Source organism: Acinonyx jubatus, chromosome A2, assembly GCF_027475565.1.
Source record: "Acinonyx jubatus isolate Ajub_Pintada_27869175 chromosome A2, VMU_Ajub_asm_v1.0, whole genome shotgun sequence".
In the NCBI taxonomy this organism is placed as follows: Eukaryota; Metazoa; Chordata; class Mammalia; order Carnivora; family Felidae; genus Acinonyx; species Acinonyx jubatus.
In genome coordinates, this window is record NC_069383.1 from 1,835,905 (window position 1) to 1,862,844 (window position 26,940).

The following is a 26,940-nucleotide window of genomic DNA, read 5'->3' on the forward strand; positions in this document are numbered from 1 at the left end:
TCTCAGGCCTCCGTCTTAAAGAGACACAGAAATGAGTAGGAAGTCCAGCGTGGTCTCAGAGAGCTTTCATTGCGTTCTTTCATTATTTTTGCTCGTTTTTGCCACTGATCATCCATAAATTGTTGGACATGAGTGAATAAGGAAGTGCTGCTTAGTGTTAGCGGCACATGCGCGTCTTTGGCCTGGTTTTTGTGGGTGAGAGGAAATCACATACAAAAAGGAAGACTCCTGCTGGGAAACCTTGCAAGGAAATTTACCTTGGGTGCGTTTTGATCTTGGTGTTTATTACAGAAAATGGACTCATATCTCACTGACTATTGTTATGTGTTAATTTGATTTTCCCAACACCTTCAAGAAAAAAAATCATTCAGTAATTTATTAATAGAATTCCTCTGCCCTCCCCCAGTTGGGGAGCACTAATTTTTCCCCATAGAAACAACATGGGGAGGAATGATTATTTTTAAAACATTCGATTCGGGTAGCGTTGTTATCCTTGGGATTCGTTTTGGAATTGTTAAACTACTGTAAAAGGCGTGGGTTACGGGATGTCAGAGAAAGATGCATGAAAGTGTTATTTTGAGGAAAAGAATATACTTACTTCCTTTAAAAATTGAGTTTGTAAAGAGTTTGAATTAACAATCATTTAGTTCATGAAACGGTCTTGATTTTGTCACCGTTCTCAGTCCAATTGCGTATTGGAGGGACCTACATGATAATTTCAGTGACAGTATCTGGTATTGTTAAATAGCAGCTGTATTTTTAAGAGGTACACTCAGTTCCCATATACTTTGTGATGGCGTGATAACGTGGACTGTTATACAGCAGTCTTTCCCTCCGTTTATCAAAACAGGAGAGATTTCCACTTCAAGGCTAGATTCTCTCTCTCTCTCTCTCTCTCTCTCTCTCTCTCTGCATAAGAGTATGGTGGACAGATTGTGAGCTTTGGCATTTAGAAGACCTGCCTTAAATCCGGTCTCGTCTCCTTCCCGACCTGGGACTTTGGGCATGTTTCTTGGTGTCTGTGTCTGTAAAAGGGGCCGGCAGTACCTACCTCGCTGTGGGGTTGCCGAGGGGCTTGTTGACCTCACCTGGGACATTTGGGAAGTACTTGAGATACAGGAGGAGCAGCCGTGACCACCAGGGGCTGAAATGTACCAGCTACGTGAAAGTTGATTTGAAACTTCAGGAAGATTTGTGGAGGATTATTTTTTATGGATGATAGCAAAGCTACATCTAAGAAATTGTGGTGGTGCTGACATAGCTTTATTTATTTACTTTTTGAGATAGAAATTGCCTTATCTTATAACAGTATAAAAAATAGGCAAAATGTTTAGTAGGTAACTAAACCTCAAACCTTATATGATGATTAAATTATTAACTAGTGCCTCACTGTGTCTTACATGATGATTAAATCATTAGCTAATTCCTTCTTTATTAAATGAGGGAAAAGTTTTGGTATGGAGAAAACAAAAAATAATCAGGTTCAGATTTTAAAGTAATTATACTTTGGATTTTTTTGTCTTAGAGAAAGAGAGAGAGAGAGCATGTGCAAGTGGGGGGGGGCAGAGGGAGCGAGAGAGAATCTTAAGCAGACTCCACACTCAGTGCAGAGCCTGATGCGGGGCTTGATCCCACAATGCTGGGATGATCATGACGTGAGCCGAAATCAAGAGTCGGATGGATGCTCAACCGACCGAGCCACCCAGGCGCCCCAAAGTAATCATACTTTTAAGTAAACTGGTCTTATTACTTCCGGTGTTCACAAAACAATGTTACGGAAATAATCATTGTCAATTAGAGTCTCTTTTCCGAAACTGTTTTTGGGGGGACTTGAAAACTGTCTTGCCTTGTTTACAATAAACTTTATTTGAAAGTAAAATGAATGTCTGATTTCGTGTTGACTAGAGAGCTGCTATGTGGTTACAGCACTTAGGGCACACACCCACAGGTCCGTAGGACGACTGGAGTTTGAACTATTAAAATCTCTGTGGCACTTATACTTATTTGTCTATGAAGTCATTTATTCAGCATGACACAGTGTTACTCTTCTGATCTCTGTGAAATGTTTGCCAGTACATAGCTGAAACTTGGTATATTATGTTATCAATCTGTTTATTTGGCCCGTTCGTACCAGAAACAAAAGTTGTGTATTCAGATAAATCAGAGGCAGTAGAATTGTTTGATAGCTTTGGCATTAGGGAATATTTTAGGTTGTGATATATCTACTTTTCTTTAAAGCTGAAATCATTAACAGTTATGTTACTTAAGAATTTATTGGTTTGTACACTTTCTGGCAAGCAAATAAGTTCTCTTCTAGAAAGGCAAGTTCTTGCTGTTCTAGAATGATTGAATTTTAAAGCACTGAATTGTTAGAAGTATTTATATATAAATATATGTCCTTTTAGTGATAAAAGTAAGATTAGCGGGCAAAAACTGAAAAAATAAGGCTATATCAACACAAGAAAAAGTTAGAATTAAGTGTACTGAAACCATCAGTTTTATAGAAAACATTTCCTGTTATCTTTTTTAGAACACAAAGAAAAAATCTGAGGTTGTTTAGAATGCTAGATTTAAATATTAGTACACTTTCATATTTTAGTTGAGATTACTTGATACTTAATGTTTCTCCTTCCACATTGACTAATGAGTATTAATTTTTATTATAAGCAGTTGATTTTTAAAACAGACTTGTGAAGGGCTTAAACAAGTTTTTAAACTTTTTTGAGTTATCTGAAAAATTTGTGTTGTTTTAATGATCTTAGTTCCCTCTAAAATGCCCAGAATTAAATTATACTTCTGATTTATTTTTTTAGAAGAGATGCAATAAAGTAACTAACTTAATGTGTAGTAAGGACTTAGTGTATTCCAGGGTTCTGAGTAACTTCTGAGTAAGCATTCTGAATGCCATTCTTCTCCTTTTGCCATTACCTTAGTTCAGGCTTCATCATTTCTTACTTGGATTTTTACTGTCCTATTTTTTCTGTCTCTACTTTTATTCCTATACAAAGTAATATCCATACACTGCCTTTCAGCCATTGTTTTCTTAATAGTATTGTGCAGCTTATCTCCTTTCTTTTTTTAAATTAAAAGAGAAATATGTTTAGTGTTTATTTATTCTTGAGAGAGAGAGAGAGAGAGGGAGAGAGATGGAGCATGAGCAGGGGAGGGGCAGAGTGAGAGAGGGAGACAGAATCTGAAGCAGGCTCCAGGCTCTGAGCGTCAGTGCAGAGCCTGATGAGGGGCTCGAACCCACAAGCCATGAGCTCATGACCTGAGCCGAAGTCTGACGCTAAATGGACTGAGCCCCCCAGGTGCCCCCTCCCAGGTGCTTTCATGGCCTCCTGTCTTCATGTGGTATTCTGCCAGGAAGCCCTCTTCTCACTTGTAGGTGGCATCTGTCTTTAAGTGCTACCTCCCGGTGGTCCTTGAGTCTTTTCGGTGGGCCTCCTTTGGGGGGACTTGCTTCCTTCCCCTGTAGTAGGGATTATAATTATAGTGTGATCATCTATAGATGTGTCTTTTCTCTTATCTGCCACGGCATTCCCAAATAAATATACTTTGCCTACTGCAGACAGAGCTTTTGTACAGGGAAAATGAAGCATGAAAGCTGCGTAGGTCTTAGGTCCCATTGGTTTGTCAGAGGAAGGATCTAACAACACATCAGTGTGTACCTTCCGGGAGGGGGGGGCGAGTCCGGGTTCCTGCATGGGTATCTTCCAGGGTGTGTTTTTTTTTTTTAGGACCATTTTAGAGCCTCAGCACAAAAGAAGACATGGGAGTTTGCTTTATTTTGGTACAGCTTAGGCTTTTAGTCCAGAACCTCCAGGTTAAATTAAACCTCCAGGCTCTTCACAAATGCAGCGAGTCTTTACAGAATCCTTACCATCCTCTGCTTGGTGTCCTGGTCCTTCAGCTGGCCGTTAGGAATGAGCCCCACAGCCGCCACCATGTGTGCCCGCCAGGGGAGGTGGTGTGCCAGGCCTCTTGCTGTGGCGGAGCTCAGCCTGACTGCGGCCCGAGGCGGGATGCTGCCCACCCGCCAAGGTGTGAGCCGCTTCCTTCCCTGGCCACGCCCTTCGAGGGCCACGTGTTCGGCCCCGGAGCTTTCTCCTGCCTGCGGTGCTCCTCTCCCAGTGCTCCTCTCCCAGCTTCCGTCTTCTTCCCCAGCCTGTCAGGGCAGGGCTGGCACACCTCCGGGTTCGGGTGCCTCAAAGGCAGGAAGACGGCTGCTGGTGTGTGGTTGTAATGGGAGTTGATGACAAGTTAAAGGAAACTCTTGAGAATAGTGTTGATATTGTTAACCTAATATATGGCTAAGCAAACCCTTACGTAGCATAGGCACTAGCCTTTTTTTTCCCTGCAGCCAGGAATTATCAAAGGTTCCTGTCTGTTCAGTATTTTATTGTTTTTAAACTGCTTTCATATATTTTGTTTCATTTGATCTGTTAAAAATCTGAGAAGTAACCAAGGCAAATTTTATTGTGCATATTTTATAGATAAGGTCTTGAAGCCCAAGTTTTCTTGGGAAGCTTCCAGGACGTAGTGGCAGAGCTGGAACCAGACTCCAAAGAGTGTTTTTTCCCCGTGTGAGCATTGACTGATCAAATAGTTCTCAAACCTTCTGGAGATTAGAGAAGGGTTCCTGCAGTGCAGTTCTATAAAGGTGCCTCATACTGTTTTCTATGAAAAAAAAATCCATACATGTATATTTTTTCCTTTAGGAGAGAACATCTTGAGAGCGTGTGAATGTGTATTTGGTGAGTTTGGCAGGTTTCAGTAGAGATCAGGGGAGCATGCTTGTGGTTCTAGGACTTGGTTGACTCCTCCGGGGAACCGCACAAGCCACAGGAGTGGCTTTGAGCATCGTGTGTTTTCTACCGTGTGGATTCTTCGTCCTATGTTACTTGGTGCCATAATGAATGATTATTTAAATACCACGGACATGGGGGCACTGAGGTCTAAAAGCATGTGGGGAAGAGCATACAGCCAACAGTGACACAGATAATGACTCTTCAGACCCGCCGCCCAGTGAGTCCTCGCCGGGCCTAGTGAAGGTGTTTGGCTCATTAACAGTTCTATATTGCACGTCCAGATGGCCCTGGAACTTCAAAAGTAATACTAGCCAGAGAAAGTGGAGTAACAGTTATATCTAATTTGGCTCTTTATGTATCAAAAATAGACAACTGGGGCCTGGAATGTTATTTACTGAGAAACATTTGCAAATAACTGCCTGAAATCTTCTCTTATTTGAATATGTAGAAAAAAAATATGAAGGTTATAAAAAATAAATCAGCCTTTTAAAAGTTCAAGATGTTAGAGTTTAAAAAACACCATAAGTTGTAATGCATAGAGAAATTTTAGTCTATATATGTTATACATAAGGCTTTGTTTGGGTCTGATTCTATGATGATGTTTGATGTCAACTCATGAATTTTCTTACACAGTTAAAGGCAATTAAATAGCTTATATCATTGTTAAATAAAACCAAATCCCTATGTTACCAAATGCATAGATGAGTTCCAGGAAAGTGCGAAAACCTCTGGAGACCGACACTGAACAGGCAGCACAAAACTCAAAGAGTTAGTGAGTGAGTGACCCCTGGCTGCTTACAAGGGGACATAGGCTAACAGGCGCATGGAGGCCAGGAGTTGGAACCGAGGCCCTGCTGAAATCCTTCAGCAAAAGGGCCGCCTTGTTGAAAGCGCACATACTCATACATACACATGCATGCATGTACTCACACACATGTGCACAGCCGTGCACACGCACGTGTGCACGCACACCCCTTGCTCACTGATAGGGGAAGACTCCCAGTCTTAATTCTGGGCAGAAGTTTCCCCTCAGAGTTCATCCATAGGCATTTACTTCCTAGGAGTTGGGGTTCAGTATTTAATACCTTTTGGGAAATCCCCCAGGCCAAGAAATTAGCATAGAAGATGTCTCAAAGCATTATGTATCATTTTGTCTTTTTAACCTAATGTATAGTAGGTACTTGTAAGTAAATTTTATTTAAAATTGGTGGAGTGCCTGGGTGGCTCATTTGGTTAAGCGTCCAACTCTTGGTTTCGGCTCAGGTCATGATCTCAGGGTCATGACGTTCAGCCCCACGTCAGCTCTGCGCTGACAGCCTGGAGCCTCTTGGGATTCTCTCCTCCCTCTGGCTCTGCCCCTCCCTTGCAAGTGTGTGCACGTGTTCTCTCTCTCAAAATAAATAAATAAATAAATACATACATACATACATACATACATACATACATACATTTTAGTTAAAAATGGTTTAAATATAACCAACAATTATAGTTGGTTTTAGAAAGTTGACTTAATATAAGGTTCATAATACATGTACATTTTTTACTTGGTCCTGTTTAACTATGACTTGTGCTGCTTAATTGCATTTAAATTAATTATATGAGAAGACTCAGGACTTGACAATAAATACCATATAAGCAGACCTAAACAAAACCTGATTTCATTTTATCCTGGCTTTTTTACATTTTAAACTTATATTCTCTCTTAGTAATTTGATACTGGCTTAGTTCTTTAAGTGTTATCATCCCTAAAAGCCAAGAATGAATAATACAATCTGTTTTTTAGTTTTAGGTACCTTTTCTGTGAGTTTTAGTCTGTGTAATTTAATCTGTGTAATTAATTTTGTGAGATGCTTGAAAAGAATGAATCTAAATTAGTTTTTCTCTATGTTATTATTCAGTTATTCAAAGCAGTTATACAAGAATATTACCCTTATCTATTACTTTTAAATACTTTATTAGATTCTTATCTTTACTATAGTTCTATAAGGTTTGGACTTTTTGACTATAAGCTTGTAGCTCTTGGGATCACTCCTCTTATTTCCCCTTTATTTTCGGTCTATAGTTTCTCTGGGACATTTCTCCATAGATTTGATCCCATCTACTTTCTATCATTTATGGATTTCTTAACATTGTTAGTCTGCGGATGCTCTTGTCTTCTAGCATAACTCATTAGGTTAATTCCTGTTGGCCACTTATTGTATGTCTGGTTCTGTTGCAGCTGCTAGGGACAGTGTGGATTGATTGATTGATTGATTGATTGATTGTTTATTATATATTTTTCCTGTCTTCTGTGATTAAAAAAAGTGTGTGTTTAATCCATCATTTTGAACTCATGTCTCTGATTCCTTTTCTGTCTCTACTTGTTAGCTTTACTGGCCTTTTATCTGGAATACAGTATTAATTCCCTGATTGTTAATTTTGGGACATTCTTTGGCCTTTTTCCAGACTGGGAGGTTTTGTGGTCCCTGCTTGAATTGGCTCTGATTTTGTCGACAGATATGGGGGTTCAGTCTTTCGGCCTGTCCTCTTTAGCTTCGAAAGCTGTTTTGGCCTCTCCTGGCTTTACTGTTCAAAGAAGATCTCTTCCAATCTGATGTTCAGAAATCCTCGAGACTCCAAGATGAATTCTACAAATGTACAAGTCCTTCTTGAATGCATCTGTATCGCAGGATCCTTAATGTTTAGTTTTTCTATGTCACATCAGGCTTGCATAAAGCGTACTTTTGAGGCTGATGATGTTGATTGATTCTCTTATGTATCTTGACTTCTGTTGTTTTTCATTAATATTTTAATTTTAATTTAGCCAATTTCATTGGAAGCCAATTAACTCACATTATATTTTATATCATTCCAAATTACCTGTCAGTATCTGTACTTGGATTATTCTGTAAATATAATTGCCGTGTACATACATTTTATGCCCTTTTTCCTTTAATAATGTATTTTGTGTACATAAATTTTCTGGTGCTGGGAAAAGTTGTCCAAAACTTGGAAATGGGCAGAGGTCCTGGGTGTTCTGTCAGTGGAGTCCTGGGCATTGTGTAGTGTCCCTTGGAGGTTATCTCATGTTGTAGGGCTGCGTACCTTTGGCTGATTTCCTACTGACTTGGCTATTTCACTTCTTTTAGGGTTAGAGTTAACTGTAGGGAAGTAAGAGCAATGGAAATGATTTTGTCTGATATAATTGATTTCTTCTCCAAACAAAAGACAGCCCAAGCATTTTATTGTGTTGTGCCATAGGATATTACATCTAATTTAGCTAATTGATTTTAGCGTTTCCAATTGTCTAAGTATATCTGTGTTTTTCAAATTCTTCTTTGACCTGGCCTTAACAAAAATTAAAACCATGTGGCTCTACTGGTAAAGGGTGTGGGGAACAGAGAGCAAAGAGTGCTCGGCGGGGAGCTGCAGTCGGCAAGCAGCGGTAACACCCACCGTGGGCTGGCATGGAAGATGGGGCTCTGGTGGTGGTGGAGTCCGGGAGGTACTTACAAGTGTCCACCGGGATACAGGTTGCTGGACACTCCATTCAGAACTGGATCTTGCCTGCCCACATCTACTTTCTGGATCCACTTACTAGTTCTGTTGTCACCACGGGCGGGAGGTGATAAAGAGAACAGGCAGGACAAGAACTCTTAAATATAAAGATGAATAAGGGACTCAGAAAATGACCTGACCTTTGGGAAAAACCAACACTGTGAGAGGTACCAAACTCAGTGCATTCTCAGAGTTAATAGACAAAGAGAAGATTTAAGGGAGATTTAAAAATATTTGACCTTGTGCTTTAGACATTTTTTTTTTTCCCACAGAGGGAAATAAGGATATCTGATTCTCGATATTGCCAGAAATGAATGTTCTACAGAGTCATTCTGATTTAAAAAAATCAAGTCCAGACAGCTTGTGGCATATTTTTACTAGATAACTTCAGTTTCATACAAATTTGTTCAGAGATTTGAAGATGGAGCATTCAGAGTTTTATTTTATGGAACTAGTATAATCTTGATACTGAAAGTAGACAAGGATAGTATGAGAAAGGAACATTATGGCCATTTTTATTTGTGAGTACCTATGAATCAGAAAATGTTAAGCTGAATCCAGCCATGTAAGCAAAAGATCATCATTGGAGAAAATTTTATTTCAGGTATGCGAGATTGGTTTCACCTTAGGCAAGCTATGCCTATAATTCATATTAGGAAAGTCAAGTGAGGAAAAAAAAAAGTCAAGTGAGCATCTCAAAAAGGACACAAAACACATTTAGTAAAATCGGTAACCACTCGTGATTAAAAACCAGACTAAGGACTTGAGGGGACGTTCTTAACCTGATTATGGATATCTACTCTTAAGTCTGCAACTGACATTGTACTTAACGGTAAAATGTTGGAAGTATTTACTTTAAAATTGGGATGTCATCTTAAGTACTTTTATCTTAATAATAACACTGTAGTAGAGTTACTAGTAGTACAGTTAGACAAGAAAAGGAAAAATTGAAAGGAATAAACAAAATAGTCATTATAAACAAATGATATTGTCTATGGAAAAACCCCATAGAATCTAAAGATAAGTTATTAATTCAAATAAGGAAATTTAGCAAGGAACCTGGATGTAGGATTAATATAGAAAAAATTAATATAGAATAAAATAGAAAAATATAGAAAAATCAGTAATAGCAACAAACAGTGTCTAACTTAAAATATTTTTATAATAGGACAGCCCAAGGTATGTTGAAATAAATCGGACAAATGATATGTGAAATCTTTATGGAAATAATATATGGAAATAAAAAATCTTATTGAAAGATGTTAAGGAAGACTTAAATAAATGGATAGGTATTCTGTGTTTATGACTTTCTTTATATGGTAAAAATAACAGTTCTCAAATTTGTTTTTAGAGTCAGTTCAACTCGAATAAAAATTCCACCAGGTTATCTTATAGAATGTGATAAGCAGATAGTAAAATTCTTACGGAATAACAGAGAACCAAGAACGGCCAGAGCAATTTTGAAGAACGTGGTAATGGAACTTGATTCTATCAAATAAAAGAGGAGCAGAGAGGACTGGAGACATGTCTGGGAAGAAGACACATGAGGCCCATAAGCACGTGAAAAGCCCTCAGCATCACTGGTCTTTGGGGAGATGCAAATCAAAACCACAGTGGGGTACTTCTTCACACCCATTAGGACAGCTGCTAACAACAACTGCAAACCAGCCCCCTGCCCGCACCGCCCCCCCCCCCGCCCCGCCAGAAAAACACCTAAGAAAATAACCAGCATCAGTGAGGATGTAGAGAAATTGGAACTCTTTTTTTTTTTTTTAAATGTTTATTTATTTTTGAGAGAGACAGAGACAGAATGAGAGTGGGTTAGGGGCAGAAAGAGAGGGAGACACAGAATCCAAAGCAGGCTCCAGGCTCTGAGCTATCAGCACAGAGCCCAACACGGGGCTCGAATTCACGAGCCGTGAGATCATGACCTGAGCCAAAGTCAGATGCTCAACCTACTGAGCCACCCAGGCACCCCAAGAAATTGGAACTCTTGTACGCTGTGGTGCGTATGTAAACGGTGCAGATGCTGTGGAATACAGTATGGTACTTACTCAAAAAATTAAAAATAGAATTACTATATATGATACAGCAATTCCATTTCTGGGTATATGCACAAAAGAATTGAAAGCAAGCACTCCACAGACTGATCTATCTACCTACCTTCCTTCCTACTTCTGTCCTTCCTTCCTCTCTTCCAGATTTTCATTCAAATTCCAGTTAGTTAACATACAGTATAATGTTAGTTTCAGGAGTACAATATAGTGATTCAACAAGTGCGCATCACAAGTGCCCTCTTTAATCCCCATCACCCATTTCACCCATTCCCTGCTCCCCCACCTCCCCTCTGGTAACCAGATGAGCTTAGGGTTCTCCCACTCCACTGTCCCCCTCCTGTCTCTCCTTCACAGAATGTTTATACACTGATTTTCCTGGTGCGCTATTTATAATGGCCAAAAGGTAGAAACAACCCAAGTATCCACCAGTGGATTCATAGGTAAACAAAATGTAGTATACACCTACAGTGGAATATTATTTCGCCTTAAAAAGTGAGGAAATTCTGGCAGATGCTGTAACATGGATGAACCTTGAGAGCACTATGCCGAGTAAAGTAAGTCCGACCCAACGAGATAAATACTGCGTGATGCCACTTGTATGAGGTCCCTAGAATGGTCAAATTCATAGAGACAGAAAATAGAATGCTGGGTGCTAGGGGCTGGGGGCAGGAGGAGGAAGGAATGAGCACTTCTTGTTTAACAGGTGCCGAGTTTCAGTGGGAGAATGTGAAGAAGCTCTGGGAATGGATGGTGATGGTGACCGCAGAATGATCTGGATGAATATATGTAATGCCATAGAACTGTACGCTTTAAAATGCTCAAAAAGGTGGACTTTATGTTATGTGTGTGTGGCCACAATAAAAAATACAAGCCAATAAATGATGAACACGGCAGTTCAAATCAGTGGTTACACTTGACCAGGTTGGTGTGGAAGTTTGGTGCAGTTGGGAGGGCCACGTGGGTGCCACAGTGGATGTGATCATGTTCCTTTAAGTATTTAATAGACATATAACACTAAACAGCATACTTGCATTATTTAAAAATAGAAAGGGACAAAAGCCTATTTATTTCTTGGTAATGGGCTCACATTACCCAAATTGAAGCTGCTGTGTAAAACCAAAGTGCCAGTTTATTAGCGTGCGTGGGTGGCTCAGTCAGTTAAGTGTCGGACTCTTGGTTTCGGCTCAGGTCATGGTCTTACTGTCGTGAAGATAGACCCTCGAGTTGGGCTCCGTGCTGACAGTGCAGAGCCTGCTTGGGATTCTCTCTCTCTCTTTCTCTCTCTCTCTGCCCTCCACCCTCTCTTTTTCTCTCCCTGTCTCTCTCAGAATAAATAAAATAAACTTTAAAAAATGCCAACTTGCTTTCAATGGAAAATTGTAAAACACACATTTGTGCATACCTACCCACCCAGAATAGTTGTTATTGAGGGCTGGGGGGAATGTGGAAGTCAGGGAGATGGGCCTAGCTCAGCTAACGGAGGGTCTGATTGGAGTGAGGACAGACAGCCCGAAGCTTTTCATGTCCGTGTGTCCTGTGTGGTTGACTGTCACAGGGAGAGCTCTTCTGTGGTGTTCTCGAATTCCTAGTGCTTTCTGTGTGAATGTACTTTTTGCCACATAAGCGATGTGACATGATCATCCAAATCATGTGACAGTGCTTCATATTAAATTCTACACTTTAAAGTTTGTACATTTTGCTGTAGTAATGTCATAAATAATAACTCTAATGTTCTTTGTTTTGTTGTATCTTTATTGAGTGTTTTATGAAACGAATAGTGGTATTGGCTTCTATTGCATTAAGTTTCTTAGAGGACAGAGTATTTGACCTCGGCATGAGTTTGCTTTTTTGGAATTGAAAATTAATGTTCTAGTAAAAGAAGCTTTTATGTGTTTTGCTTTACTTCCTTTACTAAATTAGAGGTTTGTCTTCAGTAGGTTTTAAGCATTCTCCCCTACTGCCCTGTTTCCACGTCAGTTTGTCTTTGGTGTCTTGATTCTGTTGTGTGCGGAGGTGGAAAGCATGGGCTCTGGAAACTGATGGACCTGAGTTTACAGGTCTGGTCCTGAAGCTGGCAAGCCTTGAACAGGGTGACCAGGGGCAGATTATTTAACTTTTGGGGACGTGAGCTTCCTGATTTATAATAAAATTTATCTTCTAATTTATCATGAAGATTCAGTGAGCACATACAAAGCAACTGGTAGGAGCTCAGCAAATGTTAGTTACCGTCTCTTCTTTTCCGTGAAATTGATTCCATGAACTCCAGATTTCCGTGAACTACAGATTTATCGGAATCTATTTATTGAAATAGAAGGAAAGCTCTTTACGGGCTCTTTTTTTTTTTTTTCAACGTTTATTTATTTTTGGGACAGAGAGAGACAGAGCATGAACAGGGGAGGGGCAGAGAGAGAGGGAGACACAGAATCGGAAACAGGCTCCAGGCTCTGAGCCATCAGCCCAGAGCCTGACGCGGGGCTCGAACTCACGGACCGTGAGATCGTGACCTGGCTGAAGCCGGACGCTTAACCGACTGCGCCACCCAGGCGCCCCATCTTTACTGGCTCTTTACTGGCTGGCCTTTAAGTTATTTTGATATGATGTAGAATATTGAGAAATATTTTTTCCAAGTTTAGAATTATGTTTTAAAATTTTAATACAGAGTCCCTGCAGTCTTTCTATGGTTCAGTTCTTTGATTTACTTGTTTCATTTACTTGTTGTGTTAATTTATTTACTTGCAATCTGGAGGATTTTTGCTTGTCTAATATCATGAGAAATTTCTGCTTAATTTGAATACAATGAACATCTTAGTTAAATGAACTGGTAATGATAGTGTTTTTATTTTAACTTATCCTAAAATACATTCTTTTTGTCAAATTACAATAACTTGAGTGTCATAAAGTTTTAATTTTTCCATTTTATATAGACTACATTAAATGAAGAAAATATTAATATTAAAAAAATCCTTCACTATAGCTTAACATAGCTTTCTATAAAGCTGTTTTCTTTGACCTGGTACCAAAACTTTTTGGTCCAAATTCTTAATGATTACCTTGGGAGCAAGGGGGGAAATGTTTGACACTCTATAGAGATGCTTGTTTGTAGCTTTTTTCATGGTTTCAAATAATTACTACCTGCCTGTATTTTCTGTTCCTTGTTAGTGCTTCCATCCATCTTCCCCAGATGACTGCATGTACGTCTGGTGCAGTCTTGATGGCATGCTGTGCAAACCTTATCTGAATGTTACTAAGAGACTCTTTTTGTTAAATGAAGGCGGTGGCTTGATATTTCTCTTAAATGTTCTGTAAATGTAGAAATTTTTCCCAGGCTTTCCTGGTGGGTGGAGCCCTAGTACATAAAGTGGTGTTTACATACCTTCCAAGAGGTCAGGACGTGCAGGCAAAATCTTGTTTAAATGTTCATCACCATAGAAACATATCAGCTTATTGTTGGAGCTTTTGTAAACACATCGTAATTTTCACTTCATTGATCTTCAGTACAAAGCAATTAAGTGTGTAATTGACCAGCAGAAAATTTTCAAAAAGCAGATATAACTATTTTAATGTTTTAGACTTTATGCATTCAGTGCTTATTTCAGTCTAGAAAGAAAGCTGTGTCTACATGTATTTAGTCTTTACTAGCCTATTTAATTTAAACTGTTTTAACGTTGTGATAGTTGTGATTTCCAAAATAATATTGAGAGAAACTAGTGAAATCATATAGCTCACGTTTCTTAAAAACAATATAGTGTTTCGTTAGCAGGAAGAAAGTACTTCGTTTTGATGGTGTTTTTAAGTCATACGTTGAGTGTTTGCTGAACTATGATTTTAGTAAAAGGGGAGGAATTTCATTATAGTAATTTAGATTAATGGTTTTTGGGAGGGATTGAGATAACTATTCATACTAGGGATGAAATTATTACAAGGTTCTTGGAATCTTAGTAATACATGACTTAATATAAGCTTTCAAAATTACTTGAAAGGAGTACCACTGTTGATAATAAGAACAAGTTCTTAATAGTTTTGTGACCTTGTATTCAGGAGACTTTCCTTTTTAAGATTAACAATGGAAACCTTTTTCCTCTCTGACAATGTTTTGCCACTTTGTTATTCGCAGGGCATTTCAGTAAGTTATTCTGACATCTGGCACATCTTTTAGCTCAGCGTATACAAGAATAGAGTTGATGGGAACCTTCCCCTTGGGGCTTCCTAACTCCCGATTCTGACTCTTAATGGAAAAATGAGCAGTAGGCATATTTTTTGCTTATATGCTGTCCTGCTGGTGATTAATGGTAGAGATAAAAGCTCTCAATGCTTTCATTACTTTGCAGACAGAATCACATACAAAAGTTTAAAAGTCTCACATCTTACATGCCACACAAGACTGTACTTTTTAGGCTTTGTAATACCTTTATGATCTCAAGAAACGTGGTGGTATCAGTTCATGTATTTCTGGCACTTGTATGAGTCCGTCAATTTTGAATTTATACGTGAAACCTCTGGTTGTTCATAGCCCTGTTACCTCTCTTCTCTCTGTCCGAAAGTTGTTGAAGACAAAAAAGCTGCCACATTGCATTTAATGAACAAGTTTATGTTTTTCTATTGGTTTTGCTAAAGCTCATAAATGTGACACTTCACTGATTTCAAGTTGGGCTGGTTTTGTCTTGTTTAATCAGAAAAACAATGCAATTGAAAGGAAAACATAACTGTCCTGGCCTCCTAGTGGATTGAGTCAGAATAACAGCTGTTTCTTACTATATCGGTTATCTTCAATATTTCATAAGCGGGCCTAGTCATATTCAGCAATTTTGTTGACTTTTTCTGTGGCAGCCTTTTCTGTAAGCATAATATTGCCAAGTCACTCTTTTTTGCTTAGTTTGATAACTGAAAACGAGCAGATTTCTTTTGATGAGTTATTTACTATTTTTCAAAATAAATATTGATAATAAATCTTGAACAGTTTATATGATTTGACTATAGAGCTCTTTTTTTCTTAAATGATTCTTATTTGACTGCTTAAGCATGTGGGTGTACATTTCATCTCGATGTTATGTATCTGTAATAGAAAAAACCTCTTCTTGGAATTATATAGCTTGTTTCTTTTGAGAGAAACTGTTCACATATAATTTTTTTGACATGAAGATTTATTTGAGGACTCAGTTTGTCAGTGTATGGGGATAAACATGTAGATCTTGAACCTAAGTATCACTGTTGGACAGATTATACGTACTTAGGCTGCATTTTAAAAACTACTTTTCTAAATGAGAGAATAATTTTTCTTAATGTAAACAGAGGGGTTAGTTTTTGAATTTAGTAGTAGATTTCCTCTTTTTGACATAAATGGTACTAAAAACATTAAGTTAGAGCAATAGCACGTTAAATGAGTTTACTTTAACCAAGCTGTTTTTCAAGTAATTTTATATCAAGGTTAAATTTAGAAAACTGAGCTCAGGGGTGCATGGGTGGCTCAGTCGGTTAAGCACCCGACTGTGGCTTAGGGCATCATGATCTCATGGTTTGTGAGTTCGAGCCCCGCGTTGGGCTCTGTGCTAACAGCTTGGAGCCTGGAGCCTGCTTTGGATTCTGTGTCTCCCTCTCTCTGCTTCTGTCTCTCTCAAAAATAAATAAACATTAAAGATTAAAGAAAACACTTAAGAAAATTGAGCTTAAAGTACTTTAGAGTACAGAGATTATATCAGATTTTGTTAGAAGCGGACTGTTGATACTCCACCCTGACCAATATGGTAACCACCAGCCATGTGTGGCTATATAAATTTAAAAGAACTAAAATTACATAAAATTAAAGATCAGGGGTGTCTGGGTGGCTCCGGTTAGGCAGCTGACTCTTGATCTCAGCTCAGGTCATCGTCTCAGGGTTATGGGTTTGAGCCCCGCGTTGGGCCGCCCTGGGTGTGAAGCCTACTTAAAATAAGTAAATAAAAAAAAAGTAAAATAAAAATCAGTTCTTCAGTCATAGAAACGGCATTCGAAGTACTTGATAAACACATATGGCTGGTTGCTATCTTACTGGGTGACTTAGAACATTTCCATCATCACGAAAGGGTCTGTTGGACAGCACTTTTGCATGCTATTCAATCATAAATAATTTGTGTCGTCTATAATTATTTTGTACAGTATCTAAACAGCAAAAGAAGCAAGGCCCAACTTTAGGGATGTATGTGTGTAGCACCTCATTTGGCTAGAAGTGGCACTAATGAGATTTGATGTTAATTTGCTGTTGCATTAGTGCACCTGTTTCCCTGTTGCTGGCCCATACTTCTGTTAGCAAGTCATGACTAAGAGTGATGTGGTCAGAGTTGTGTTTTGCAGAGATCGTACTCCCACTGCAATGTAGGCAGCAGGTGAGGCAGAGAGAGACGAGAGTTGGCTACTGGGACTATGAGGTAGCAAGGCAGTCGTCCAGGTGAGACGGATGTGGTTGCGGAAGGAGGAGCGGATGGCTTTAGTTGTAAGGACACAGGAGAATCAGAAGGACTTGGTGTTTGAATAGATCAGGGTCCAAGGTGTGTATGTGTGTGTGTGTCAGAGGGTGCAGCAGGAAGGGAGGTGACAAGGATGTTTCCAGTGTCTGGAAAGAATAACACAGTGGGTATCGGTGCCATTTATTGCCATATGTAACACCGAAGGAGCAGGTTTAGGGGATAAAATGACGAGTCTGACTTTAGAATTAAGTTTAGGACTAGGGAGATACCCAAGGGGAGGTGGCAGTTAGGATGTGTGGCTCTTGGTCTCAGTTTACAGATTCGGACTACAGATAGAAACCTCAGGGTCGCTGGCTCCATGAGGAGGCCAGATCACCTAGGGGAAGAACAGAGCAGTCTGGCCGGTGTCTTCATCAGAATTGACTGAGGTGCCTTTGAGCTGGTTGTCGGGGGATTGGCAAGCCCCTCTCAAAGTTTGAGAAGTGCTGATCCAGCATGGGAAAGGAGGAGCATCTAAGCCTGAGCCATTGTCCTTTGTAGAATGAAATAAGAACGGAGACAGAGAAACCAGGGGGTAGGCAAGGAAGCTGAGGGATGTGCAGGCTGCCCAGCTGTGTCTTGCTAAGGAAGAGGTAATGGCAGCTGCAGTTTGCAGGAAAGTAGGGATGAGATTAGGATCAAGGAGAATGGAAAACATTTAACAACTCATTGAGGGAATTGTTAGCCAGAAATCAGCGTAAGTATTGCCCAGTGACAGCAGAGGCCCACTCTGGAATGTGGAAGGTTCTCGTGATTTTGTAAATGTCTTTCACAGGACCGAGAATTCAAGGAGTGAGCTGCCAGTGGAATTAAGCTGGTCTGGTGGAAATCAAAGGGACCGGGAATATTAGAATGTTATCGGTACTGGATTATCATTAAAGTACACAGTTTAACATCGGGTTTAGGCAAGTGAAAACAACACCGGTTGAGGGAGTTGGGTGGATTGAGGGAGTGGAGGTCACTGTGATGAAGACAACAGTGCTGGCTTCAGGACCAGATGTGTCAAAGAGAAGCATGGAGCAGTCTCACGGTCGGAGAGCTTAGAGGGAGCCGGGCTAGTGCATGGAGGGGGGCTGTGGTAGAGTGGAGGTTAAGTTCATTAGGAGCTTGTGTGTTACTCGCGATGGTGGGGGATGTGATAAAAGTGCTTGTGAACCTGGTGCTCACATCATCAAGAAAGACTTACAGGTCTGTGGATGGTAGGTGACAGAGATGGGAAGTAGGTGATGAGCTGGCATTAGAAGGTGATATAAATTTAATTCAGAACCACAAATCCTTGGAAATTTTAAAGACAAAGGCAAGAATTGGAGTCATTACAGTTAACCCTTACATTGTGCTTATTAAGCATCCAGCCTAATGCTACGCATGTTACTTATATTAACTTATTTGATCCGTTTAATGACCCGGTAAAGTAGGGGTGTTCTTAATAAACCCATTTTTACAAAGGAATAAACTGAGGCACGGAGAGCTTAGAAATGTGCCCCGTGTTACACAGTTGGTCAGTGATGGGACCAGGCTCTGAACATTAGCAGTCTGCTGCTAGGGTTGGGGTCCTGAACTAGCTCACCATAATGTCTCATAAACTGAACTTGGGGTATTTTTAGAGTTATTTTGTCAATCTCTTGGAAGTTAATTCTTTTAAGAAAAAAATTAAAAACATTAATTTGTTCTCAACGTCATGCACATTCATTCTAGGAAATTTGGAAAATACAGAAAAGCACAAAGTATTCAAGAAAAATAGTTCCTTGTAACCATAGTCTTTTTAGCTGGCCTTGTGCACAAACAGAGTAACCCCCTGCCCCTCTCTGGGAAAGGAGCTATAACCAGGCTCCCTAAGCAGCTCAGCCTCTGACAAGCATCAGCATGTCAGGTCTTTGGGGACCCTTACTTCTCCCACCTGCCTCCTGCTTGGGTAAGAGCTCACTGCAAGATCCTGGAAGTCTTCTCATTGCCCTTAACCCAACCTTCTGGGCCCTTATTTGTTCTTCTTCAGAAAGCCGTGGTAGCTGCCTACCCTTGCCACCCAAATCTGCTAGAACTGTGGAGGCTCTGAGACCTTACTGTACTTGCAAGCTGACAAGTTAGTCTGCTAGATTCCTGCACGGTGGTTGTGGACATGAGACTCCTGGACCAGAGGCAAAGGACTTCATTACTCAGAACGAGGCAAGCCATCAGCTTCCTGCTCCCAGGACAACTCCACCCTCCCACTAGCCTCAGAGGGGCAGCACGGCTCGGGTGGAGGCTGTTCCTACAGTGGGCTCAGGTCATAGCTGAGGACCTTGAACTCGGAGGAACCCACAAATGGGCTGCAGGCAAACCTGCCTCCCCTTTGTTCTGTAGAGGGACATTATTCTTCTCATACCAGACAGGAAACAGACCTACTTCTGTTTCAGAGAGATGCCATCTCTGTTTTTCAAGGCTGTTTGCTATCCAGAAATCCTTAAAAAGACAGTCCAGAGCAAGGGCTATCTATCCTTGCCAGTATCTGTGAGATGCACAGAAATGGGAGAGACCCATGGAGCATTGGCTTCCAAAGCAGAGTAACATATTTGAAGAAAAACACATTTAGCTGCCAAGGAATATTTCTTTTCTTTTCTTTTTTTTAAAGTTTATTTATTTTGAGACAGAGAAAGAGAGAGGCAGAGAGAGAAGGGAGAGAATCCCAAGTAGGCTCTGTGCTGTCAGCACAGAGCCCAATGTGGGGCTTGAACCCACGAACCATGAGCTCATGACCTGAGCCGAAATCAAGAGTCAGGTGCTTAACTGACTGAGCCACCCAGGCTCCCCTATTTCTTACCAAAATGTCAGAGGAAGTGTGTAAATCTTCTGGTCGATTTATTCCCCAACATTTATTATCATTGTAACAGTTCTATATTATAGTTATTAGTATATTATTACACTTGTTTAGTAATTATCACAATTATTATTAAAACACTTTTGTTTGGACAGTGGGTCTCAGATGGTTCCAAGGATCACTACTGTTTAGTTCATATATTATAACACTGTTACAGTGTTTAGCTTATATGTCATAACATTTAAGACACATGTTACGTGTTTTGGGAGCCTGACTACTACTAAGGGCTGGTCGGAAGCAGGTGGGATTTGGGCTTCAGTCAGAGTCAGGAAGAGATACACATTGGAGCACTGATTCTTTTTATCTGTTTTATTTATACACTTTCCACATAATACTTGATGTGTAATAATCTTGCTTAGGAAAAAAGACGGTGGCTTAGAAAGAGAGAAGGAAAGAAAAAAGAAATCACCATTAAAAGGTGGTGGTCATGTTTTGGCATCCTAAGTGGTTTAAAGTTTGGAAGTGCAGGTCTGGAGAGTTCTTCAGGAAAGTAGCAGTGTGTTTTTCGTAGTGTGTCTGGAGACTGTTCGTGTTTCATCTCACTTGAGTAATAGCTACTGTTAGAGCTGATGTGTTAAATAAAATACAAGCGTCATTCATTCTGGCCCACCGGCCTCCCTTGCTATGAGCACTTAAGATGTGCTGACTCCACATTTGAGGACATTGCTTAACCTGCCCAGGCAGCCCTGTTGTAGGACTGGACTAGTAAGGACAGGCCCCTTCGACTCTGAGTCAGTATGGAGGGCTGGGGGCACTTCGCCGGGGTCTCAGGGCATTCCCTGTCCTCTCTGTTGCATCCGAGCTCCCAGGGCATTCCCTGTCCTCTCTGTTGCATCTGAGCACCCGGGGCCATGATTGAAGTGCAACCTATCCCTTTAATTCAGAAATTAGCAAATAGTATCAGGGTAAAGTTGGAGTCAGTATATGTTTTAGATCTTTGTAACACATCTTTAAACTATTTTTTTTCTTTAAACTATTTTTAATATGGAAGGAAAGATTACAGGATTTATTGAGAGGCATGGGTTTACTTATGATTTTGTTTGTTGTATTAGATGTACATTAGTGCATTACAGTATAAAACATCGAATGCATCTTTGAATTTAGGTACGGATTCAGTCGTTGGGTGACTTTGCTGGAATAGAAGGAAGTTGTTTTTTGTTCATTTGTTTGCCTTTTCTAGTAGGTTTCAAGTTTAGAGGTCTGGCCTCTGGTTTGGCCCTGAGGACAGAATGTTTTACATTTAAAACAAAAGTGTGCATAAAGGTGCTTTATTATAAAAACAAAATTGTGCATAAAGAGGCTTTATTAAATACCAGCTGCGTGAAGTGATGACATCTTATCTAATGTGAAGAAGGAAACGATCGGTAATTGAGAGCAGTATTCTTCCTTCGGGGAGTCCTCGGGCTGCACACCAGAGGGCGCTTGGAGGCTGTGGGAGCAGCCAAGCCGGGCCTGCGCTCTTGCCCAAGCGGGTGCTCTGTGCTCTCGCCAAGTGTGCTCCCGGAACTGCCTGGCTGTGCGCCTCAACAGCCGAGACGCCCTTGATTAGAATCACAGTTAAGAATTCATTAACCTGCGTTTTAAAAGATGGTTCTACAAAATGTTTTTAGAAGGAATATTTTTAGTTCTTTCTTGAAAGCTTAATGGTATTTCACATAATTTTGTAAAGAAAAGTCCATCTAAACATTACAAACTCTAAAGTTAGTGGGTTTTATCTTGCTAATAGATATAAATTTCCTGCCCTTCCAAAGAATTTTTGTGCTTTCGTGTAGATAGAAACCTAATTATTCGTGAGATGACATAAAATACTGAAATCACGTCTCCGTTGTCTTTTTCAGGGAATCCGAGCCCGAATTTTAGAGACTCTGGTCATGCTTATTCTTCTCGCGTTGCTTATTCTTGGGATAGTGTGGGTCGCCTCCGCGCTCATTGACAATGACGCTGCCAGCATGGAGTCTTTGTATGGTAAACTGGCTTCTCTGATGGAGACGATAGTTTGGGATATACTTACACATGCACTTTCTAGACATTGTAATAATTCCTTGTAGAGTTATCCCGTTGTTACAGATTAAGTCTTTAGACATGTATAAGAACAGAGTATTCATGTGTTTGCTGTATTCAGAATGAGCAAGCAGCTTTTTTTTGTTTGTTTGTTAATTGGTTTCTGTTCTTAAAATTCTTTGGAGGCTTTTTTTCTCCCTCCAAACCGGTTTCGCAAGAGTTATCTCCTTTTCTTCTATTTTAGATCTTTTTTATTGTACAATTTAGAAATTATATGGGTTAGCAGACTCAAACAGGCAATTATGATGTTTACCATACATTAATTTATGTCAACCTATATCTTAATGTATAATATTTTGGATTTACTAAAATCTATTTACATTTCTTTTTAGATCTCTGGGAGTTCTACCTACCCTATTTATATTCCTGTATATCTTTGATGGGATGTTTGTTACTTCTCTGTAAGTATTTTTCCAACCTAATGGTTGATGGGAAAGTGGAGTTCTGTGTTTTGAAAAATAGTAAGGTTTCCTGATGAGATTACTTAACAGCTTGGAGATTTTTAAAGCTTTAGCCTTTAACTTTGTTTACGTTAAGATCAATTTTGATAAACTGAAACCTTGAAAGAAAACGTGCGTCTTTTTCTCTAAGGAAAGCGTCTTTTGCAGAGAGACACGCACACGCAGGCACATCCATTGCAGCGTTAGATTCTTTTCTTTTTTTTAATTTTTAACATTTATTTTTGAGAGAGAGAGAGAGAGAGCAAGCGTGTGCACGTACAAGGGGAGGAGGGGCAGAGAGAGAGAGACACACACACACACAGAATCTGAAGCAGGCTCCAGGCTCCGAGCCGTCAGCACAGAGCCCGACACGGGGCTCGAACCCACCAGCTGTGAGATCATGACCTGAGCTGAAGTTGGACGCTTAACCGACCAAGCTACCCAGACAACCCTAGATTCTGCTTTTGGCTGGTGACGTGGAATGCTGTGTGATGAATTTGTGGTTTTTATTTCAAATTTGTTCAGTCTTACTTGAGGGATTACGGTCTATCTCAGAGACATTGTAAGTAGATAAATGCAGTTAAAAGGAGTGGAGATAATACTTGTCACTTTTAGATGTTCCTATCTGGTTCTCAGTTTCATTAGCTCTTGAAATTTAATCTGCCCTTTAGTTGATTTTCTTTAACTTCTTTTAAATGAAAATACTTACTCTGATTGGACTGCTAGAGTCTTGAGCATCCTAAGCCTTCTTTAGTCTTTATGTATCTTTCTTCCTCCACGTCCCCGTGCCCCCAGCTTCTTTATTGATTGAAGAATCCTCTGACAAAATTGGAGACAGGAGTTTTCTGGAAACAATAACCTTTGAGTTCGTTCTGTACTTTTAAACTAGCGGTTCATGTGCCTCCTCTCTGTCTGTGGTCTCTCCCTCAGTGTGCACCCCCGTCGGCCTCTCCCGCATGTTCACAGTGATGGGGCAGTTGCTGGTGAAGCCAACGGTAGGTTTATCATCGTGAACCATCTTGGTTCTCAAATAAATGTGCTTACATTTGAACATCTTTTAGGTTGTGAATGAGCAATCAGAAACGTATGAATGTTTTTGTGGGTTTAGGACGTAGTTCTTACTGTTGCTTTCATTTTAAAATTTTTCATCTTTGGAAACCAAATTTGTTTTTGCTTTTAAAATACTAACTATAGACACTTAGGTTAAAAAGTTTCTCTAGCAAATTTTAAGACAAAATTTACAAATATTTACATGTATTTTAGGTATCTGTTGTCTTGTATCAATAGTAACTCTGTTATGTTTCAAAATTTACCACATATATTCCTTGATTTAGAAAGCATTTATGTTTCACAGTAGCTGTCTGCATATTATATTTTGATTATACTTTTCACTTTAATGTCAGAATTACCATATATTCATTTTTAAATGATTTTCAATTGGTAGTAATAATCGTAATGATTTGTCCCTAATTTCTTTGGCCTCTAGCTATCTTGTCAAACATTTACTCGCGTGAGCATCATTCTTAGCTGCGTTTAGGGAACTTGCCATTTAAATTGTTTTCCTGGGTCCTCATTGCCCGCAAACTCAGGTCTGAATGACTCACAACCTGTCCCGTACTCCATTGACTCCACACTCCGTGCCCCCCCGTGACTGCTTGCACCCTCATCAGCTGGGGGGCTGTGCGCACAGCAGGCTGTGTGCTTTCACTCCCCAGGCATGTGGGGGGCTTCCTCCCACCGGTGCCTCCTGCCCGCTCAGCCCCCCTGACGGCCTCCTCGAGCCCCGGCTCTGATGTCAGCTGCACTCACGGCCTGTCTTTGGGCCTTGCCTCCCCTCTTCTTCAAACTGAAATAATCAAGCTTCTTTCTCTGCATTCCTCATATTCCCCTTTGTTTGTATTGCCCTAGTAGTACCTACTAAATTGTTATGGTAGTATGTTTGTCTTTTCTACCGGGGTGATTAATCAAAGAAAAAATTGAGGAAATATTGTAGTAGATGTTCGTTTAGTAATGCTTGCTTAATTTTGGATGATTTTAAAAAATAAATGGCAAAAAAATCTCTTCATATCTTTTGTAAGAATAGGGTTGGATTATTTAACTTGCTACATAAATGTATCCTCACTTGAAACATACTATCAAATCTTGAAATTTACTTCCCTCTTGAAGAGGTTTTATGACACTGCCTTCTTAATTTCTTCCTGATTCTCTGGGGGAGATGTTTGTTTGTTTGTTTGTTTTTTGGTCTCCTTCTCTGTTTCTATTTCCTGGCCCCCTAAATATAGGCAAATGTTCACTGTTCTGTCCTTGGCCTACAGTTGCTCTGCTCTGTTCTCCTGATCACTTTCACATCACTTCTAAATGTGTAATTCTGCTGAGAAAAAGGCCAGGAAAACAAACACAGTGCACTATAAGTGCTGTAACTGAATACCCCACGGAGCTGAAAGCTCATCTTCTGTAAAACCAAGCTACGTATTTATCTCCCTTCCCAAAGCTGGTTTTTCTCCTAAACTTATTATTATTATTATTATCCTCAAAACTTTACACCTTTTTTCTGGTTCCTAACATCTAATAATAATGTTTTTTTAATCAGTATAGGCTATATGTTTGTGAGAAGTACTGTATTTTACACACATTTCATTTAATCCTGTTAACAAATCCCTAAATTAGGTGGTGGGCTTATTTTATGGCTGAATTGCGTGTAGTTCAGGGAGATTAAGTGGCTTGTACAAGATTGCAGGTCAGTGCGGGTGGGGCAGGGTTTGATCCCAGACACTGGTTTCAGACCCTGGGCTCTGGAGCACTGCTCGATCTGGCCATAAGCTCCAGAGTACGCGAGCTACTTCGCTGCTGAGCCTCCTTTCTACCTGTTCACCTCTGTGTTTTGCTTATAGTTTCCTCCGACCCAAATGCCTTTCCCCTTTGTAGTAAATTAAGCTATCAGCTGAGGCCACTATCCTCAAAAACACATGCCAAAACTTTTTTTCATCCCACCTAGAAGTCGGGAATCTTTCTTCCTCTTAACTTTTGTAACACTGTTTCTTTTAGCTTCAGTTATGGCTGTTCTTTTAATACTATAATTATTTTGGGGGGTTCATTCTGTCTCTCCAGACACCAGAATGTAAGCTGTTTGAGGTCAAGGACTGTGTTTGACTCGTATTTAGGTCCCCAGTAGCTCAGAGTGGTTAAGAGCATAGGCTTCAAAGGCAGATAACTCTAATTTGCCAAACCCTTGTGTTTTGGCATATTGTGAGATGGGGATGATAACGTTCTGTCTTTCATGGATGGTTGCAGAATCAAGGGCATGATGCACACAAGCACTTAACGCAAATGTCCGTGTGCCCCTCACTGTCACTCACTCACACTGAGACAGACCCGTGGTGGTAAGTCACTCATGGACACTTTGCACCATAGGAAGAAATCTTTTTTTCTGGGCTAGACCTTAAGAACGGTAAAAACTGTGGATTATGATCCAAACAGTAGAAAGCGGTGAGAACGTTGACAGGTAAGAAACTTGGTACCATGGCCCCTAAAGGTGTGGCCCTGCCTGCTTCAGGTGCAGAGCCTGTCTTGAATCACTCAGCCTAGTCTGCTCTGCACTGGTGTGGTCAGTCTGCCCTCCCTTTCCCACTCAGGTCTCAAGGGTCGTCTCTTGGGGGAGGCCCTCACTGGTGGCCTGCTGAAGTGGGTTTCCCCACCCTTTTCTTCTAGGAAAGTCAGCTTTTGTAATTGTTTATTTGCTTATTATGATTTGTTGTTACTTTACTGTTTTAGTTTGCTGTTGGTGCTAGGCCTGTTGATAATAAGGGATTATCAATATTTGTTGAAATACTGGGAATTGTTGGGTTGTTCTAAGTAAATTTTATAGAAATTCTGCAGATTCGATACCTGTAACTCTACAAAGCTAGAGTTAAACATATTTTAGGTTTTGTCAGTTGTGAAGATAGTGCAGATAATACCCTATATAATGCTGATTGATTAGTGGTTTGTTCTTGTTTTTTATTAGCGTTGTATGGCGTGGTGAGTGGTGTATATATAAGCATCATATTTCTCTAGGGTTCTGTCTGCAGAATGATTTTGATAATACCACTATTCAGTATTTGCAGAAAATTTTTAGTATGTAAAGATGATGTAAGTGGAAAGTATTGCATGGTAGTGATTGAGTTTATAGATTTCTTGTTTTAAATATTATGTAGATAAATATAGATGAGAAACCAATGTTGCATGGAGTCATCTGTTCCTTCTTGCTCTAAAATAATTGGTTTGGGCATAAAAGATAGTGCTGTATTTAGCCTTTTGGAAGGTTAGAATTCATATATTTATTTGTCATTGAGAGAGGTGCAGTGTTCTTTAATCCTTTAAATTTAAATATAGGTAGACTTTATAATAGCCAACTTTTGATGTGTTTAGTCACATACTAAAATATTTTTCTTTAATTTGTATGTAGAATAGTTTGAGGATTTTTATTTTAAATTCCTAATATTTTTGAAGGGTTATCTAAATTGTAGGCGAAACAGCCTAAATATCCGCACGAGCGCTAGTTTTGTAATAACGCAGTGGTCAATGGTTTGATCTTTGAATTTAGATTCTTGAAGACCTGGATGAACAAATTTATATTATTACCCTGGAAGAGGAAGCACTTCAGAGACGACTAAATGGTACGTATGTATTACATATTTAGAGCTGAATAAAAAAAATTATTTA

General features: G+C 39.8%; 1 protein-coding gene across 8 annotated transcripts in view; it reads left to right on the forward strand.

Moving 5' to 3' along the window:
* LMBR1 (limb development membrane protein 1) overlaps window positions 1-26,940 on the forward strand; it is a 152,298-nt gene that overhangs the window by 70,576 nt on the left and 54,782 nt on the right. For 7 of the 8 annotated variants that reach the window (XR_003417566.2, XM_053217808.1, XM_027051208.2 and 4 more), the window contains 4 exons: window positions 21,577-21,703; window positions 22,132-22,200; window positions 23,170-23,234; window positions 26,822-26,894. Coding sequence is in view for 7 of the 8 variants with exons in the window: in XM_053217808.1 (XP_053073783.1) it covers window positions 21,577-21,703; window positions 22,132-22,200; window positions 23,170-23,234; window positions 26,822-26,894 (334 nt within the window). In the remaining variant the exon portion in view is untranslated. Of the gene's footprint in view, window positions 1-18,917; window positions 19,048-21,576; window positions 21,704-22,131; window positions 22,201-23,169; window positions 23,235-26,821; window positions 26,895-26,940 lie in introns of those variants that run through there. The other variant, XM_053217812.1, reaches the window with a different exon arrangement.